Source organism: Eurosta solidaginis, chromosome 4 (genome assembly GCF_040869045.1).
Source record: "Eurosta solidaginis isolate ZX-2024a chromosome 4, ASM4086904v1, whole genome shotgun sequence".
NCBI classification, from domain to species: domain Eukaryota; kingdom Metazoa; phylum Arthropoda; class Insecta; order Diptera; family Tephritidae; genus Eurosta; species Eurosta solidaginis.
The window spans coordinates 142,695,978-142,715,807 of record NC_090322.1 but is presented as its reverse complement, the minus strand read 5'-3'; the positions used below and the strand labels follow the sequence as shown (position 1 = coordinate 142,715,807).

Genomic DNA, 19,830 nt, shown 5'->3' with positions numbered 1-19,830 from the left:
TACGAAGCTGGCCGCATAATGAAATTCCTGATAATATATGATTTAGCGGCCACTCGGGCCTCAGGCTTTCGCCTCCTTCTATATTGAATGGGATTTTACAAATGTGTGTTTTTTTTAACGAATATTGAAAGCATTTGATATTTGTTTTTGATTCCGAAAGGCAGGAAAAATTGTGTGTGCATAATTAATAAAGAAAATTGCTCACACGACTCACATTTTTTTATACACAGCACGAGAGTATGCACACGAATATTTTATATACAAAGCACAAACATGAGTTATGTGCTAAAAATTGATTCTCATTGTACGCAGCTCATGTGCCTGAGCGAAAAACGTGCATACATACATATATGTTGCACATGAGTGTGCGAACTCGAACTCTGAAGAAAAGTGCAGAAAGGGTCTAGTAATGGTGCCCGTATAGAAATAATTATAAAAGTCATATGAAATTTGGAATCTCGCAATCGACTTTTTATTTTCTTCCTGAAAGCGAGTTACTTGAAATTCCAAACGTATTTCATAGGCCAAACTACAGAAACAGTTCCGCTGGGGGCACATTGATCGGTGTATTTTCAAAAACTTTATGAAGAGGGGATGAAATCTTGCGATCAATACGTGGAATTAAAAATGTTTAACACTTTCTTTATAGCCCAAAACACTTACATCATATCATGTTAATTAATTCTGATTTTGAAATTTCTGAAACAAAAAGCAATTTACTGAAAACTTTTTTTTCTTTACTGGAAACTTCAATCTAGATAAAGTTTAAGTAACTGTTCACCGTAGTTTGGTAATTTTTATAGTTTTCTTTATGATATAAACAGATTGTCATTAGCTATTGTTAAAATATCAAAATTAAAATTCATCTACTGTTTAACACTTGATGAATCGGCGGTAGAGGCCCCCATCAGTTTGGGAAAAATCAATTCGAGATAATGATCCATCAGGAAGAAAAGACGTAGACATAGCAGGGCTGCAAAGTTTGTAAGATCATGTGCAAATCCTAAAACAGAAGAGAGAAGACTTAATTCTCACGATGGGCATACTAATCGGACACTTCCTTCTGGCGCCACGTGCTTATAATGTAGAAAGTGACCGTCAAACAATTTCTGGTAACATTTAGTCGTATGTGAGTTCTTTATTGACCGTCCAGTTCAATCTAAACTAACTTGCCTGTGTTTAAAGGTTTAAGGCCACATTTTCCATTTTCAATCATCTTTTTATTATTTTATGATAACACAAATAAGATTATATTAACCACTTTCGTACAAAACTATGTACCGAGTTGCATAAAACACTGACAACAAAATTTAAATCTTCTCTTACAGCGTACCATTAAAGCACTTGGACAAACTTGGCACGAGGATTGTTTTGTGTGCGGTGGACCGTGTCAAAAGCCCTTAGTAGGTACCTCCTTCTATGAGCGTGACGGACAAGCCTACTGTAAAGCAGATTTTGAGGAATTATTTGCGGCACGCTGTGCTGGCTGCACTAAACCAATTACAGATAATGCAATTGTGGCGTTAAATGCGAAATGGCATCGGGACTGTTTCAAATGCAAGGTAAGAAATACTCAAAGGAGTGGGCAGTCGCATAATTTAAAGTTATAAATTTATAAATATTGTTTTTTTTTTAGAAATGCGCCAATCCAATCACGGCGAGCATATTTGCTGTTGAAGAGAACAAACCCGTATGCACCGAATGCTCAGCTTAGAGGAAAATGAGTAGCAAGCAATATAACTTAAATGCAGCAATGAGGACAATGGGGACTGGAGAGGGAGTGCATGCGACTTACTAATTTACTTGATAATTTATATTTATATGAATATATGGCAACTCGAATAACAAAGCGAGCAAAGTGAAAGTGAATACTAATTACATGTAAACTCGAGCAGCTAAAAAGAAGTTTGCGTCCTGTAAATGGAAGCAAATATCTGAGAATGTTTTATACACAAAACACCAATTTAGCACATACACAAGCGAAGTAATTGTAATAGATACACAATCCAAAGTCCACACATGTACCGTTAGATATGTAGGTAATCTCACCAATGGCTGTTAACATTCGACTAGTCTCGAAAAAATTCCATGACAAATTTTAAGAAATATATTTACATATGCGAACCACGCCCCTTTTTAAACTCGTTATTAGCTTTACTCAGCTGATCGTCTGAGCGTAAGCATTAACTTACTGCAGGCATATTTCTAATTTAAATTTTTTATTGTATTTGCTTCGTTTCAAGAATTTTCTTTCTTCTATTATTTTTATTTGTTAATGGGAACGAAAAAAAATTTAAATTTTGATGTTCTTTTACTATAACTTTTTTATATAATACAAGAAACGTGCACTATAAATTATATAGAAATATTTCCAATATTTTCTTTTTTAAGTAACACAAAAAGAATATTTCGGTCTTTTTGTAGTTTTTATTTTCTGCAACTATCCTCAAATATTGATGAACAAAATTACAAAAAAATAAAACTTCCAAATTAAAAACATTGAAACATATTTTTAACCAAAGCTTATAATTATATATAATTGTTTGTTGTTTCAAACACAAGTGTAAAAAGAATATCCTTAATATTTGAAAAGTAGCTCAAATTAAACTGAAATTTAGTTGAAACACTTAAACAAAACATTCCAACCAAAATTGGTAAAGTTGAAAAAAAGTAGGGCAACTTATGAAAACTCACAACTGTCGCGCAAACCTTGTAAACCGTGTAAATTTCGCGCAGTCATATGGAAGATCTTTGTTGAAGTGGTTCCATGGCTACGACGCATTTTTACGACGTTTCCAGGGCTACGAGGCATTTGCGAGTTTCAAAAAGAAGCCTTCGTACTTCAAATATGTATTTAAGCAATTTGTTAGAAATTTTCAAAAACCTTCTTAGCTATATTTTCAATCTGTTTTGTAAGTTTTTGTATTAAAAAAGAAAAACCTATGAAACGTTTTTGAAAATAATCGCGAAAGTTAAGTTTCAAAGGGAGTGTACGCAGATTTCTCCATTTCAAAATTTTATCAAAACTCATAATATAATTTACGTATATTTGAAAATGTAATATTATACAAAATTAATAATAATAAAACCAATAGCAACAATTTCGATATTTAAAATCATTTTAAAGTTGGAAAACATATTTCACTCTTATTATATAGACACAAAAAAAGCTTGCACTTGCAAAAGATATTTTAAATTAAATGAAGGTATACGAGTAAACTAAATATGTATAAAATATTGCTTTGGGCTGTTCTGAAGAAAGTAGAAAAAAAGTAATAAGGAAGGAGTTCAGATTTTTGTGTATTTGATGTTGGAAACGTTGCTTTAGCAAATGAAAGCCAAGGTTCGTACAAAAATTGTTTTCATTTGCTGTTTTTTTGCATATTTTGTGTTGTTTTGACAGTTCTTGCAGTGCTATTCAAAATTTAAAAAATAAACTACGGTGATGTTGCATACTTGCCATGACGTAGCAAATGCTTACCATGTAACTCAATTCGAAAGAAATTCCTTTCGGATTTAAAAAAATATATGTAATTTTACAACTTTCGTATTACATTTCTTCTCGAATCGAGTTACAGAATAAGGCGCCAAAGGTGGAAAAGAACATAGCGTAAACAACTGCAATTAGGCTTAGTGGCTCAGGGCAGCTTGAGCGCAGACGATACGGCCATAGTCGTTTAGTGTCATCACTTACAGGACGAACAGTCTACCTGATTCTGTATCTCCGCTTCGTAGGGAGGTGGATGGTTGGCGCAAGGGTGCCGAGATGGAGGATGCGGCGATACACGTGTACACCGATGGTTTCAAAGTAATGAAATTAGTAGAGTCTGCGGTATACTGTGGTGATCCGAAAATTAACAAACCAAGCTGCCAGAAGAATGTAGCCTTTTTCTGGCGGAAGTGGTAGCCGTAACAAAAACAGTAGAAAAACTGGAAGAAAATAGCCTAAACCGCAGCCGCTTCACTTGTTATATTGACAGCCAAGCAGCAATAATAATCTCACATAGCACAGCATCCTAAAAGTGTAATAGAGAGTAAGCTATCCCTGGAAAGAATCGGGATAGAGAGTATCATAAATCCTTATTGGGTCCCAGGGCATATGGGAATTGATGAGAATGAAAAAGTCGATGAACTATCTAAAAAGTCGCGGGCGAGATTAAGAGAAGGTGTGGGGCTGTGAAGTGTCGAAGATCATGTGTAAGTCTTACAGCCTTACATTAACAAAGTTACTCCTATCATTAAAACGAAATGACTGTAGACTCATGACGGGTATTCTGACTGGACACTGCCTTCTAGTGTCACATGCTTTTAAATAAGCTTGGCCAGTGATAGAAAATGTAGGAAGTGCGAAGGAAACGATAGAGCACGTTTTCTGATATTGCTGTTGTTGTAACGATAAAAACACTCCCTGTTGGTTTTAGGAAGTGTCATCGATGTTGATGATCCTTTGCCGGATATAGATCCGGTATTTTCCGGTAACAAGTACCATTAAGGTACAACCCCTCCATCTCGGGAACAGTTTAATGTGACCACATTGAACCTTCTATGTTGAATATGATGATGGCATCCTGAACAGTAAGTTATCCATGCTAGGCGTGTAATAACCGGTGAGTAATGGTATTGAAACAGGCCCACTGATTTCTCTTATTAGCAACTCCTCCGAAAACGACTATTTCCTTCGCCACCTAGGTGGTAGGTATAACATAGAGTGGAGTGCTGCCATCGAAGAAAGAGCACCAATACAGCGCTTCGAACACCTCTGGACTTATTGTAAAACGTTTGTGCTTCATAGCCTTCGTAAAGCTAAACAAATTTTATCATTTTTCTCACTTCCTTTTGGAACTTTTTTCTTTTTGTGGGTTATACCATTTCTCTGCTTGATTCGGTTGACTTGTAAATTGTGGTTTTGGCTATTTTGGCAACATCTCTTGTTGACATAGATTGGTTTTTCCTAATTGGGGATAGAGCATTATTCTCTAACTGGACGTCTGATGATCTTTTGGGCGGCCATTTCTTGGCTTGTCCTTTCCTTGAAGTGCAAAACCGTTTTTGGGGCAGTATCATAGAATATATCCTGTGAGTTTTGCCAACTTTTGGCAGAGCTGTAAAACTGTGCAATCATTTGAAATTTTAAGTCATTGATTTAAGAGTGCTTGCTCTTCATTCATTCATTCCTTGTTAAGGAATGTGGCTTAAAAGTTAAACCATTCTGCATTCAGTAGTGGAAAAAAAGAATGCACTTATGAACTCATTCGAAGAAAGAATGAAGTAATTGATTTAAACACAAACATTTTTCAACACAGAATAAGCATTCAAATGAATGCAGCTTTTGTGTTTTGTGCACACACTTTTCTAGTACCAATCAGCTATGAAAAATGTCGTACATGCACAAAACCCCCTCAAATATCACATGCTTGCATTTAATTAAAGCCACTTTAAAATATCTACAAAAAAATTTAATTGGTAATAAAAATAATTTAAATGGTAATAAAGCGCAAAGAAGTTAACTGGAAAAGTATTCTTATTGAAATTTTCCTAAAAATTTAATAATAAAAAAAGCAAATACAAAGATTTCAACATCACTGTTCCGAAAATTGTCATCGTTCTAAATAAGTGTTGCCAATATGGCATATAAAAGGCTTGCATGAAAAAGTACTTGAGAGTCCTCAATTGTTGATTAAACAATTGAAAGTTATATATCGGATGTGCATACAAGTCACTCAATTCACTTAGAGATGACAGTACCCCTTAGTGTTGCTAATATTCGTAATAATATTATAAAAGCTCTCAAATTCCTTCATATATTCTTCGTAGCGGTTTATGGTCAAATATTGTATCTATACTGGTTTGTTATTTTGAAAATTGCAATAGCAATATACTATTTGTATCTATTTTGTAAGAAAAATATTCTTGTAAACCCAATAGTTTGTAATTACAGTCATTTAACGTAGGCTCTATAGGTAGTTGTAGCTTTTTTGGTAGCAAAGAAAATTAACTTTGAATACAAATCTGCTCAAGTAAGGTAGAATTCAACCTACAAATGCCATGCAAATAGACAGAGAGAGAGTAATGGTCCTTCTCAATCACTCGGGTCCTATATTTATATTCCGTCAAACACTGTCAAAACATCAGCTGTAAAAAAATGTAGTCCGTTGGAGCCAGTCAATCACTTTGTGGGGAGGGAAATTGATAACCTCTGAAGAATTTCTCCCAATGAAACATTTTTGTTTTGTGGCACATATGAAGGAAAACTGGGAAGGCGACTCAGGTGAATAGAAAAAGCCTGAATCGCTGTAGGACGATGCCATGGAATTAGACATATATTTATCGAAATTCTCGGAATTAGGTAGCTCCAACTAAATCGCCGATAGATCTACGTACTTTGATGTATTTAAATTTAAATGACTTAAACTGGAGTATCTGTTTTTGTTATTTTATCGACAAATAATATCCACAATTTACTCTATTTGGTCAATGCACAATGTGTTCATTTACAAAATCCATTTTACTACAATAGCAAAATAAGTAGGACATATAGGACCATTTTGACATATAGCAAGAAAGCAATAGATTGTCTTTGCCAAGTTTAAGAGAAACTGAAAAGAAAGTCACATATACTGGCATATTGCGATGATTTAAGGCAACTGCAGTTTCACCGATTGATTCGCGGCTCGAATCTCGGTGAAACCTTTGATAACATTCGAAATTGAGTGATGCTTAAATAATATACAATTATTATAAGCCGGCGTTAAGCTCATGAATTCTTAAATATTAAACTACTTGAATAATTAGAAGGCACTAGTATTTCTATTGATAAATTTTACGCCTTTTGTGCACCCAACTCCTAAATTGATTTAACATATCTGATGTCAATGAAATTATACCAAAAAATAACTTTGGGGAAAAAGTATTTAGTACTGAATGAAAAAAAAAGTGTGCATTCATTTCAAGTTTATATTCATTAAAGATTGGGAATGGTTCCTACATTCCCACTCTATATTGAATTATATTTTACCATTCAATAACGCACACACTTTAGCTTTGATTTAAAGTATTTTCAGCCATTCAGGAATGGAGATTTATAATAAGCAACCAAAAAATCACGAATTTTTATAAGAATGCTGAGAGAATGCACACTAAGTTGATTCAATCTTTTTACAGCTCTGCCTTTTGGTAACTAACTTTTGGATTGTTCATCCAAATCTAAAAGATTTGTGTACGTACGTAGCTTTTCCTTCGTACTCATTTTCCCTGTTGTCGAAGGCTTGACGATTGTACAGGTTTACAAGTAAGATGTGTGTGAGAAGGAAACAATTCCTTTCCCTTTCTAACACACGCTGTTTGAGACTTCGGTCAGTGTCAAACTAGCGTGGAACCCAGTGGAACCCAGTGGAACCTGCGTGGAACATGAGTTTGACAATGAACGAAGTGTTAAAATTACAGGGGTTGCTGTCGTCGAAAGCGAGGCAGGGAAACAAAAAAAGAAGCGGTTGCTGTGATGGTAAATTTTTTTGAACGAATTTAGTATCAAAATGTAAAGTGCATCTATATGGGTTCTACAGAAAATTATACAGTCTTCGATTGGGTATCTGAGGACGCGTAGTTATGCCAGCATTAAGAATACAAACACGGGTGCTAAGTTTTTCTACCCGTTCAAAAGTTCTCCGCGAAAAACAGTTTGAAACCGTTGTCAACTGCAATAACCCGTCCAAAAATGTGGAGAGATATGAAAAGACGCGTTTTGTCCTGATATCGATAATCCAAAGGCGAAAGCATGTTCGGATTATTGAAACTGTGGCCAAAACGCGTCTACTAATGCCTTCCTCGACGGTTTTGGTCGTGTTTTAGCAATCGTCCCCTGTAATATAGTCACAATTTGACTAATTTGACAAATTGTCCAAAACATATGGATTTTAAAGAGAGATGTAATTAAGTGCTCGTTTGAAAGTAAACAAGGATATTTCTTTGTAATTTTACAAATAAATTTTTACGCAGTTTTCATTAGCAGCTACTACACTTTTTTTGGACCTAAGAAGTACAATAATGCCAAATAGCATCCACAAAAAAAACGAACAAGAACAAGCATTTTGATCAGGTGAGCGGGGCTGTGCATGTGCGTGCTGCCACATATCCTACTTGTACACCTTTACAATCGGCTTGGCTTCAGAAACCAGGACCTATCATAAACCATGACCTATGTTATAAAATAACTCCGTCCTCTTGGCAAATACTAGAAGCTTTCTAGGATTTAAGCCACTTGCCGCTCCTAGATCTGACAGCTGTATCACCTAGTCTTAGGCTGGCAAGCGCAGGACACGAGCACAAAACGTGCTCGATCGTTTCTTTCTCCAACCCGCACTTCCTACATCTGCTACCACTGACTAAGCCTAATGGAAACGCATGTGACGCCAGAAGGCAGTGTCAAGTCAGAATACCCGGCATGAGTCTACAGTCCTCTCTTTTTAATGATAGAAGCAGCTTTGTTAGTCTAAGGTTGAAGACCTACACATAATCTTCGACACTTTACAGCCCCGCTCTTGAATCTCGCCCAATCTAATTGGGACTCCAGGGAGCAAGCTTCAAGGGATGCGCCCTTTTTAGCTATCATCTACTTTTTCATTCCCATCAATTCTCATATGCCCTGGGACCCAATATAGATGTATGCTTCTCCCTGTCCCGATTCTTTTCAGATACTGCTTACACTCTAACACACTTTTAGATGCTGTGCTATGCGAGATTATTATTGTTGTTGTTGTAGTAGTGCTTCACCCCATCCAATAGGTGCGACCGATCACAAATTGTCATCAATATCCTCTGAGGCAGTCCAAGGAAACTTGCTGTTTCAACAGGGGTGGACCATAATGAGAGGGGTGTTAGAGGCATTGGTTCCACAATACAGTTGAGGAGATGGTTGGTGTCATGTGGGGACACGTTACAAGCAGGCATATATTTTGTATCTCGGGGTTGATTCTGGATAGGTAAGAGTTTAACCCGTTACGTATCGAAGTTGAGCTAGAGTGACTCGCGTTTCCGTGGGGTGTGCGCTCTTCTGCAAGTTTAGGGTATTCTTCTTTGAGTACAGGATTCACCGGGCAATTCCTGGCATAGAGGTCCGACGCTTGTTTGTGGAGTTCACTGAGGACCTGCTTGTATTTTTTGGTTTCATACGGCTGTGTTCTCAGGTGCCGTATTTCCTCATAATGCTTACGGAGATTAATCCATAAGCCACTGGGCGGTGTTGGCTCGTCAATCAGGTGTCTGTTGGGATGCCCAGGTTTCTGGGTATTCAACAGGAACTATTTGGTTAGCATTTCATTTCTCTCCATAATGGGGAGTATTCTCGCCTCATTATGTAGATGATGTTCTGGGGGCATAAGACAACCCGTGGCGGTTCTGGGGGCAGTATTTTGGCAGGCCTGAAGCTTCTTCCAGTGAGGAGTCTTTAGGCTTGGCGACCATATCGAGGACGCGTAGCATGCAATCGGCTGGCCAATTGCTTTGTAAGTGGTAATGAGCTTTTCTTTATCTTTTCCCCAAGTACTGCCAGCAAAAGATTTGAGGATTTTATTACGGCTCTGGATTTTCGGTACAATTGCGGCTACATGCTCACCAAACTGTAGATCCTCATCAAACGTCACACCCAAGATTTTGGGGTGTAAGACAGTGGGTAGCGTAATGCCATGCACATGGATGTTCAAAATGGTCGACATTTGGGACGTCCATGTATTTAGCGCGGTGGTTGTGCTATGAAGTTTTTTAAGCCATGCTGATGACAGGCTAATTGCAAATTTGCTTTGAAATAAGGGAGCAAAATTGCATCAAGTGTCTTTGCTACTGGCGATAGGAGAGATATCGGGCGATATGAACCTCCTATGTTAGCTGGTTTCCCAGGCCTTAGTAGCGGGCGAGATTATTGTTAACACGGTTGCAGTTTAAGCTATTCTCTTCCGGTGTTTCTACTGCTTTGGCTACGGCTAATACTTCCATTTGGAAAACGCTACAGTGATCTGGCAGCTTGTTGGGAGTTCTAAGTTTGCAGAACTCTCTGCACGAGTCCTTATTCAAGAATATGGTACGTGAATAATCAAAATTTGTATCATAGCTCAACTAAATAAGCGGCGTTAACCAACGCACCTTAACAAATTTTAACTCATCTTAAGTAAGTTAGAGTGACTTTACATTGAAAGTGTATTATTAGTCCTGAATAAAACTAATTAGTTGCGATCACAATAAATCTATAAATTACTCCAATGTAAATTTCTCTTTGCTAGGGCTGAATCAGAATTTTTCAGACCATTTCTTGATCACATTTAATTTCATTTATTTACTAATTTTGCAATTTTTATAATAAATATCTTCGCAGCACAATAATTAAGAACAGATACCACGAACAATTTGTAATGTAACTGAGCGAGCGTGTGACGGTGAAATATGCGACTAATTTACAGCATGCTTAACAAATTTCTAAAAACATCAAACTGAAATGATTTAAGGGAAAAAAGAAAGGCCCCAATGTCAAAGCCCCCGTTTCCACATTGACGATCAAGTTTAATTCATTGGCAGAAACATTGCACTACTTCACTCGTTCCGCAATTAACAACAAAATCAATGCTGATCGAAAGCACACTCACTCTCAATTTTTTGCATTTCGTTTTCCAACTTTCAATGTTTCTCTTATCATAAGGATTGAAGATGTATACTTAAAATTTGTTCGAGTTTTGGATTAATTTACAATTTTTTGGCGGTTTTTGCAATTCAATTCGATTTTTCCTATGATTCTGCTACAGCGATCGATTGACACAATTCAAATGAGTATTTTTTTAGGGTTGTTTTTGAAGGCGGCTCTGGCATAAGCCGCTCAAGTTTAAATTCCTAGAACAATTTAATAAGCAAGGACGTCATTCTATAACTCGATTCGAAAGAAATTTCTATCAGATTCAAAAAAAAAAAACGCTATCAAGCTTTCGAACCGGATTTTCTTCCGAATCGAGTTACAGAATAAGTCCCCAAATTGTGTGTTGTGTATCAAACCTGAGGTCACATCTTATGAGGTAAGGTTTTCAAGGTGAATATTGTGATCGAAAGTTATATTACTTTAAACTCACCTTCTTCTCAAGCACCGTACCAAGGGTTTGCATTATGGGCTGTAGAGCTTGACGCATTTGCTCTTTAGTTACAGTTTGTAAAGCTTCGATGAGCGCTTTATTCAAATTGGGTAAATCGTCCGAATGTACACTTGGTTCTGCAGGTGGCACCATTTTATCTGCCGTACTATGGAATACTCCCTAAACAAGTTAGAAAAACAGGCATAGCTTTTAAATAATTGAAATTGTATACCATCTTATTAATATTACTTTTTGGGTGACCGAACAGGGACTCTTAGCAATATGAGATACAAATGCAAAACTAATAACTGAGGTATCAGGCTCTTCATCTCCTCGATGTGAAGCTTTGAAAAAAGTTCCATACGGTCTTGAAACTTTCGTTTGCTGGCGTTTTCTGCTTACTTTCGGAGCTATTCCTGTCAGCTCTCTCTTGCCGATAAATGCTACTTTGGACTAGGTAGGCAATTGAAAAGAAAACCCCTCTCTCGGCAAAGGAAAATCATGATCTACAAGTCTCTTATCGTACCCGTCCTGCTATATGGTGCAGAAGCATAGACCATGACAACATCAGACGAAGCGGCTCAGGGAGTGTTGGAGAGAAAAGTTCCTCGAAAGATTTACGGACTTCTACGCGTCGGCGACGGCGACGGCTAGTATCTAAAAAGATTTAATGATAAGCTATACGAGCTTTATGTCATAACCCAGCGAATTAAAACGCAGCGGCTACGCTGGCTAGACCATGTTATACGAATAAAAGATGACGCTCCGGCGAAGACAGTATTTTTATCGAAACCCACCTATGGAAGCAGAGGAAGAGGGTGATCCCCATTACGCTTGAAGAACAAGGTGGAAAACGATTTAAATTCCCTTGGTGTGAAAATTAAGCGACTGGCGCCCCTTGTTGTACGGCCATAACCATAATTAAGTAAAATACCCGGGCTAGAATATAAATGGCGCCGTGGCACTTTGCGTCGCTGTCACTCACTTTAAAATTCACTAGTATATTATACAAGAAATTTCACAAAGGCATTCGTGCTTACTCGTACGAAAAAAAATTTCTAGTGGTAACATCTAAATAGTAAATCTTAAGATGTCATGGCACTGTCTACCTACTAAATTTCTTCTTAATCAGTTGAGCTGTGTTCGGGATAGTGGAGGGTATCGACTGTTAGGCAGAATACCAATCTAGAATCTGCTACTTCAGATCTAAGCCGTAGCTAATTTTTAAATCCGTTATTTATATGATTGCAAGGAAGTATACAAACATTTATGATCCCATGTTTTTGGAAAAACTTCTGTAGTGTTGACGTTTTTGTATAGTATGGGATCAAATGAAAGATGTTGATGAAGGTTTAATAACTAATTAACTAATAAGTAACCTTGATTGCTTCATCTAAATCATTTTCCGGGATAAAGACCTAAATTTGTGACAAGGGTATTTCGGGCAGAGGTTTTGCGATGTGGTATCACGCGAAAGGTATAAAAATGGGATAGCGTTTGCTTTAATGTCTCAACTTTTTCAGGGCGTAAGTGTTGATCAATGGTGGCCCCAAATTCGTTTTTAAGGTAAGGGTATCAAACGAAAGCCCTTAACGAGGGTACCAATATAGTATGCTCTAAATATTAATATCTCCTTTGGTTTCAGAGATAGCGAAGACTAGGGACCCACTTATTAAAAAAATCTCATGTATGGTGCTGTTTGCTGACAATTAGTTATAAGCGAACCTTTTTCACTTGCTTGATATTTTGGACCATTTATTCTCTGGAAAGTGGACCAGGGACCGACTTTTTCTAAAAGAGCTACTTAATGCAGCGATAAATTTAAAATTTAATAAATACGAAGCCTTTTGCCCAGGTTAATTTTAGGATACAGGTTTTTTTTATCTACTTATTCGAAAATGCTATTTATAGAAGGTTGGGGGGGGGGGGGGGGGGGAGAGGTGAGAAGGAAGAGGAGGGACGGGTACAGAGAGAAAGCGGAAATGGCAAGGGGAAAGGTAAATAACGCGTAAGCAGGACAGATAGAAGTAAATGCAAAGTAACCGAAGAGGGATATAGATATTGCAAGCAAAGAGGGAGACAGAAGTAGTAAAATTCTCGAACCTCGGTGTGGCCCATCTCAAAAGAGGGACATTTGCATTTCCCACATCTAGAAATCTCCATCTAAGCTTTAATATTTATATCCCTTATCTAGGTGATTGAATTGATCTAATTTTTGGCCCGATATACCTCCAAACAGATTTAGGCCGAGCTTCACTTCCATTTTGCGTAGTGACACTTTTTAATATTTCCTACAAATTGGCGGGACGGGACCTACATGTATAAAAACGATTCTTAACGGCATCTGTAAGCAGATACATGTTCGCTGTGGAGCTTTTAATGGCAGTAATATGCTCGGAGTGATTGCCAAACCACTTCCGTAGGGCAACACCGCTGAGAAATTTTGTTTCTTATTGAAAAACTATGATGCTGCCTATTTCGGATCTTGAACCCAGGGCTTTTGGTGTCGTTGGCGAGCACGCCACCGCCAAACCACGGGCGATACTAATAAGAACAATTTTATCGAAACTTACCGAGCTTGTGCGTAACTCATTTACTTGTGTCAAAATATGATCACCGTCCGGTTTCGTGATAATCATTTGTGACGTTTTGGGAGTTATTATTTTTGGTGTATTTGCCTTAACCTTCGTGATAGTCGAGCTTGGTTTGAGAATACGTCGCTGTTTTGGTTTACGACGCTGATTGTAATGATTCTTTGGAACCAATTTCGGCTCGTACATATTTAGATCGTTCATGAACATTTTTAGGCTGTAATTGGAAGAGGTCTGGAGGGAAGAAGAGGAGGATACCAAAAAAAATTATAATTGAAACATTTAATACAAAAAAATATTCTTCAAAAGAATACCTTATCAAATGCTTTGCGATAGTTTTCGCGAGCTGTAAGAAATCGCTCCTCATGCATATCCTCCAAGAAACCCAGAAACTTTGAGCAACGTTCTTGTAAACACTCAATAATGGCATCGTTGCGATCGAAAACTTGCTTCTCTAAACAAATATTGATGGCCGCGCTAGCCAATTCAATAAGTGAATTCAATTTTTGCGGTACTTGATCGAGCAAAAAGTAACGCAATTGTTTGTAGTAAGTTTGCAGTGATTGTTGAATGAGTACAAAAATATTGAGTACGCGTTGAGTCGCTTCATTTGAGGAGGCGCTGCATAATTGTTCGACTGAAACTAAACGTAGATCTTCAATCTACAAGAGAAGAATATTTAATTTCACAACAGAAAAAAAATATTTGGAGGTTGACTTACCATGCCTTTTAAGGGATATAAAAAGTTACGTGAGAATCGTACGGAAAACTCAAAAGCATTCTTTTGACGGCGCGTCTTCTCATAATGGTTGTCTGGCACATAAAGCTCCAGTAAACTTATGCTGAAAACCCCGAAGATTTTTGAATAGCGTTTATGACTGGAGTCAATAAAATAATTATATCTTTCAATTTAGATTATCCTGCTGCAGCACACAAAATATCAAACTAACTCACTATTTTGGTCTTAACAAACTCATCTTAAGTGAATTACCCACATGATTAACTGCGCACCTTCAACAGCTCAACAGCAGAGCCAAGGTAACTCTTCTTCCCCTAACCAATCTAATACAAGCTATACGAGATCTTATTCATTTAATTCAATAATCTCACTAGCTGTAGAACAAATGTAAGACAGCCTGAACTCTACTTCGAAAGAAAGAGATGTAGCGAACTATGCTAGCTTTAGTTATCCATGGGCTCGACAATACAATGCAACAGGTAGTATGGGCTCTGCTTAACAGCATAGTAAGTTGGAGGCTGGTCAGAAAACAGCTACTCTTAGGCTATGTACCGTATATTGAGCTGTTTACATCTGTACCAAAAGCCTTGTATCAACATTCTTAACGCAGGAAGATAGTAAAGACATTGCAAGTAAATTTTTTAGGAGTAGTCCAAACTAGGTTGGTTGATGAGGTCAATACCCTTTGCTTCAAATTGGTGCTTCTTATTCTTTTAGCGATAAGGAGACGCCCAAAGGATGCTGTGCTGTCTTGAAACCAAAATTCGTGTCTAACTAAAATTAATTGTTGTGGAGTCCCGTTCTCACAAGATTGCCAATTCAATTAAAGTAGATCACCTCGAATAATTACTAACACAACAGTACTCCTAATATTTGGATCATTTCAATAACCGTCATGCACATCCACGCCGTAAATTCTGGCCTCAAACCACTCACCACGAACTGTGTAGCCAGGATGTTTTTCGTTTATTCCACATGCGCTAGTTAGGTTAGAACGCTTTCGTTGTTGCTGTTATTGTACGAGCACGTTCAGCCTGCCTAGTCTCAGTAATTGACATCGGAATCGCAAATTTCACGGGAAAGATGTATGATGAGTTGCTTTCAAGCATTTGGTTTCCACCATAGTGGCTTAGGAGGCTTGGAATTGCAATTGATATATCTTTTAAAATTCGGAACATATCACACAGGCTCATCTACGGAGCGCAGCTCCAGCATATGAAGGAAATATGCTTCGTTAACTAAACAAGAATGCAGTCAAAGTCTTAGTCAATCGGGATGGTAAACTGAAAGCTGCAAGATATTTGAGTTCAAGGTCCAGTGCGCCTGCCCCCGAATTCATTATAAGCATATTAATGTGGGAAAGGCTTCACCCGTCAACTACTCCTAATTCTTGTGAGACAGAATTCGTCGCAGTTTAGGCAGTTTTTATTAAGCTGCCGTATGATCTCAGCAAAAATTGTGCTTCTACTACGATATGCAGGAAAGTGAAGTCCGATTAGTGGAATCGCCTTTTCTCGAAAAGAGACAGACAGTTTCTATGACCATCCATCAAGTTGGATAATGTGGCGCATTTGGTTGCGGTATTATACACAAAAGTTTGCTACCATCGCCTATTATGGCTACGGGCTTGCACAAATATCAATGTCTAACTTACCGCAACTTGTCCAGCGTCTCGATTATACGCTCCTGTGTGCTTGTCATTTTGGCAAATAATCCCATTTTCTCAATTTTCAGATCCTCTATGGACTTGGACAGCACAATATTTTTCATCAAGCGCAACTCATTTGACCTAACGGTGTTCGATTGGTGAGCGCGGTCTTTTTTACGTCGTGGACTAGGGGATGTTGATCCCCTGCTGTTTATGCGTGACGTACGTGGAGATTTCACTGTCACTGGCGAGGAGTTATTACACCGAGGAGACAAGTTTTTGCGCGCACTTGGCTTTAACTCTTCAACTGGTTTTTTCTTTGGTTTGATGGTTTTCTTTTTCACATCATTAACGCCAGTTGTTGGCGCTGCTTTTTCTGCTATAGGCAAAGGAGATTTTGTGGAGCGACTTTTGATAACCACTTTCATCTAAGAAAAAGGAAAATAAGATATGAAAATAGTTTATTTTAGGTTTCCTATTCACCGGTTGCTTTGGTTGGTGCATTCTTTCTTCGTCGCGTTCGTCGGTCAAATCAGAGTAACGTATTGGAGACACATTTTTTAGGAAACTCAAATTCATGCAAGGAACTTTCGGCTGAAAACGAACTGAATGAGAATTTTGTAACAATTCCATTGCTTCAATTTATACCTCGACTTCAACAAACTCAGCCAAACCGCCGCTCCCATTCGAATGATCAATTAACTCTTCAGTATTTGGGCGTGGACCACAAAGTTTTGTATATTCGGGACGTCCTATCATCTCATACTCAAGATCACTATCATCCACATAGTAAGTTGACGCTTGATCGTCATAGCTGCTGCACGCATATGTCAGCACCAGGTTTGGTAGACTAGGCGGCGGTGGTATATGGGTTAACATCATTTCCGGTGTGCTGATCGGGATTGGCAATTGCATTTCATGAGAATGTTGAGTGTAAGTAACATTCGTCGGCAAACGTTCATCATCAATACGATTAAGGCCGTGCTGTGCGCTAACCAACGCTGGAGAATCCATATACAGCGCCTTTTTGATTATGTCAAACTCGGCTTTCGGCTTTGCTGGAATTTCGCATATTTCCACCCATTTGGGTTGTGCTTGTCGAAATTCTTCATACATGATAGGCATTACCGTCTTCGTGGCGAATAACTCATCCTCTTCTGGCACATCGGGTAACTTACCCCCATCGCTATGCAACTCACGGCGTACGTGCGGCAAATGAATGCTGCGCGTTTCAAAAAATGGATCGTCTGTCAATTCGAATGGATTGCATAATATTCGCTCTTCAGAGGTAGAATCTGTATAAAAAACTTCACCATCACAGCTTAGCTCTTCACCAAGCTCATCCGCCTGCTGTGTGCGAATATTGGGATAGTATGTGCCGCCAATGGAACCACCTCGTGGAAATTCGTTTATAGTTGGACGCAAAATGCTTTTTAATGTGGATAGTGGCTTCATAGATGTTTTTGTTATATCTTTCCCCTTTGCATAGGTGTCGGTGGAATTTTGCGAGCGCAGATCGCTGCAACTTCTTACTTTGTCGATCAGCTGACTGATTTCGGTATTGCTCAAGGCGCGCACACGTCCTGCTGCATCGGAGCGCGATACATGTGTTTCGATATCGGCATCGCGTTGGTACGGTGTTGTCACTTCGGCCATGGTTGGCATTTTCTTTGCTTTGCAAACTCGACTAAGCGAATCCTTTTTGCGGTACCGATTATTTTCGGGTCCGTTATGTTGTACCTTCTGTATAGCGCGCTCTAAGTGCTCTGCGCGTGCGTACTGTGAAGTGCGTAAAAAAAAAACGTTTGAAAATTGCAAAGTCGGACTTAACCTAATTTTAAGATTGAAGCAGAGCGTTACCTTAAATTCAAAATTTCTCGTTGTTGTACTTAATGCGGGATCGTCATGCAGCGAGAATCCATAGAATTTCTTACCATCAAATTCATTCATTTTCACGATTCTTGTTCAGATAAAATTATTTTTGTGAAACCCTCTTAAACTCTCTACGCCCTCAGAAGATTGGTAAGTTTCTGTTTTTGCTTATTTATGCTTACCAAATCCGGCTTTCTTACAGGTATCTAATTATAAGTTGTTTACCAGTTGTTGTTTTTCGGACGCCTTGTAATAAAAAAATTTAAAATAAAATTGCAAAAACCAATTAAAAAATATACACAAATTCAAAAACTTTTTTGTAAATGTTAAATTGAAAAATATATTCACGACTGAATGATATTTCCTTTTTTTCAGTTCTGAAGTTACTTACAAAGCTGCCTGAGCAAGCGAAACGTAAAATTTATTTTTTTTTTAAGCGGCCGAAAACATAAAAAAATTTCCCCCTATTTTTTTGAGAAATAAAAGTTGAAAGGCGAAAGCGTTGCTTCGGCCAAATTGCTTTTCTGAATGTATGTGTTGCATGAGTGCATGGCGCAGGTGGTAGATTTGTGAAGGGTAATAACGCGAACTTGGTCAATAACTGTGTGTACAATAGACCGTTTAAAAAAAGGCGTGAGTACCAAGTACTCGTGAAGTTCGAGGTCTAAATATACAGGTGTTCGTCTGCAAACTTATTTTTTATAAGTTAACTAGAGCTCAACCAGGGGTTACAATTAAACTACGACAGAGATAACTTTACCAGAAATAAATAGTTTCGGGCTTTTTGATAAGAGCTTCGTCCGCTTTGTATCGGGAACAAACGATACCCACAAGATTCGAGATTTCGATGTGTTATCGTGTCATCGATTTTTTATTGAAGTCTTGAAGATATGTATGTGTTTTAAAACAAACCGACAAGTCGACGTTAAAAAATCGATAATAAATTGGCAACACTCCGACAAGAAATCGAAAACTGTTCGATAACAAATCGATAAATTTTTGATAGCAAAATAGATAATTTTACGATAACATGCCGGAAACAAATTGCTAGCACTCCGATAAGAACTATACAATTTCCCGAAAATATATTGATATCCTTTCGATATCAAGCGGATAACTCGTCGATTAAAAGTCAATTTAATTAAATTTGATTTATATGAATTAAGCGAGGATTGCCATGAAAACGTTCATTTTAAGCAATTTTTTATTTATTTTATAATTTTTCCCAAATTATTAAGTTAATTTATTTGAATTTAGCTTAATTTTATTAAATCTTTTTATTTTAATTTGAAAAATTTCATATCATTTTATTTTATTTTGCTTGACTTTATTTTATTTTACTTTATTCTATTCTATTTTTTTCTCTATTGATATTTGTAATTTAATTAATATTGTTTTTTAATTTATATTTTTTAATTTTATTTCATTTAAATTTATTTAATTTTTTCTTATTTTATGTTATAGTATTATAATATTTTATTTTATTTGACTTTAGTTTATGCTATTTTATTAAAATTTATTTTATTTTACATTATTTTATTATATTCCGTTCTATTCCTTTTTTTATTTTTTTCTATTTTTTTTAATTCAATTTAATTTAATTTTATTTTATTTTACTTTACTTCATTTAATTTTATTTGTTTCTATTTTAATTTTATTTTGTTTTATTTTATTATATTTAATGCTGCTAATAAATTAACAATTTTAATTTATGTTACTTTATTTAACTTTACTTAATATGATTTTTTAATTTAATTTAAATAAATTTTATTTTATTTTAATTCTTTCATTTTATTTTAATAAGTTTTATTTTATTTTGTTTCATTTTAATTTGTTTTATTTTATTTAATTTAATTTAGTTTTTCTTAATTTTAT

General features: G+C 36.9%; 2 protein-coding genes across 8 annotated transcripts in view; one reads left to right on the top strand and one right to left on the bottom strand.

Moving 5' to 3' along the window:
• Window positions 1–3,101, top strand: part of LOC137250415 (transforming growth factor beta-1-induced transcript 1 protein) — a 72,597-nt gene extending 69,496 nt beyond the window's left edge. For all 5 annotated transcript variants that reach the window (XM_067783168.1, XM_067783169.1, XM_067783171.1 and 2 more), the window contains exons 4-5: window positions 1,329–1,562; window positions 1,637–3,101. In XM_067783168.1, coding sequence (XP_067639269.1) covers window positions 1,329–1,562; window positions 1,637–1,714 — 312 coding nt within the window. In that variant the 3' untranslated portion in view covers window positions 1,715–3,101. The remainder of the gene's footprint in view (window positions 1–1,328; window positions 1,563–1,636) is intronic.
• Window positions 1–18,305, bottom strand: part of LOC137250410 (uncharacterized) — a 111,114-nt gene extending 92,809 nt beyond the window's left edge. Inside the window, exons 1-8 of one of the 3 annotated variants that reach the window (XM_067783154.1) lie at window positions 17,397–18,305; window positions 16,732–17,330; window positions 16,567–16,677; window positions 16,090–16,511; window positions 14,418–14,538; window positions 14,011–14,358; window positions 13,679–13,930; window positions 11,106–11,285 (exon numbers count right to left, since the gene is read on the bottom strand). In XM_067783154.1, the coding sequence (XP_067639255.1) occupies window positions 11,106–11,285; window positions 13,679–13,930; window positions 14,011–14,358; window positions 14,418–14,538; window positions 16,090–16,511; window positions 16,567–16,677; window positions 16,732–17,330; window positions 17,397–18,033 (2,670 nt within the window). In that variant the 5' untranslated portion in view covers window positions 18,034–18,305. Of the gene's footprint in view, window positions 1–11,105; window positions 11,286–13,678; window positions 13,931–14,010; window positions 14,359–14,417; window positions 14,539–16,089; window positions 16,512–16,566; window positions 16,678–16,731 lie in introns of all 3 variants that reach the window. The other 2 variants (XM_067783155.1, XM_067783153.1) reach the window with 2 other exon arrangements.
• Between the last annotated feature and the right edge of the window lie 1,525 nt (window positions 18,306–19,830).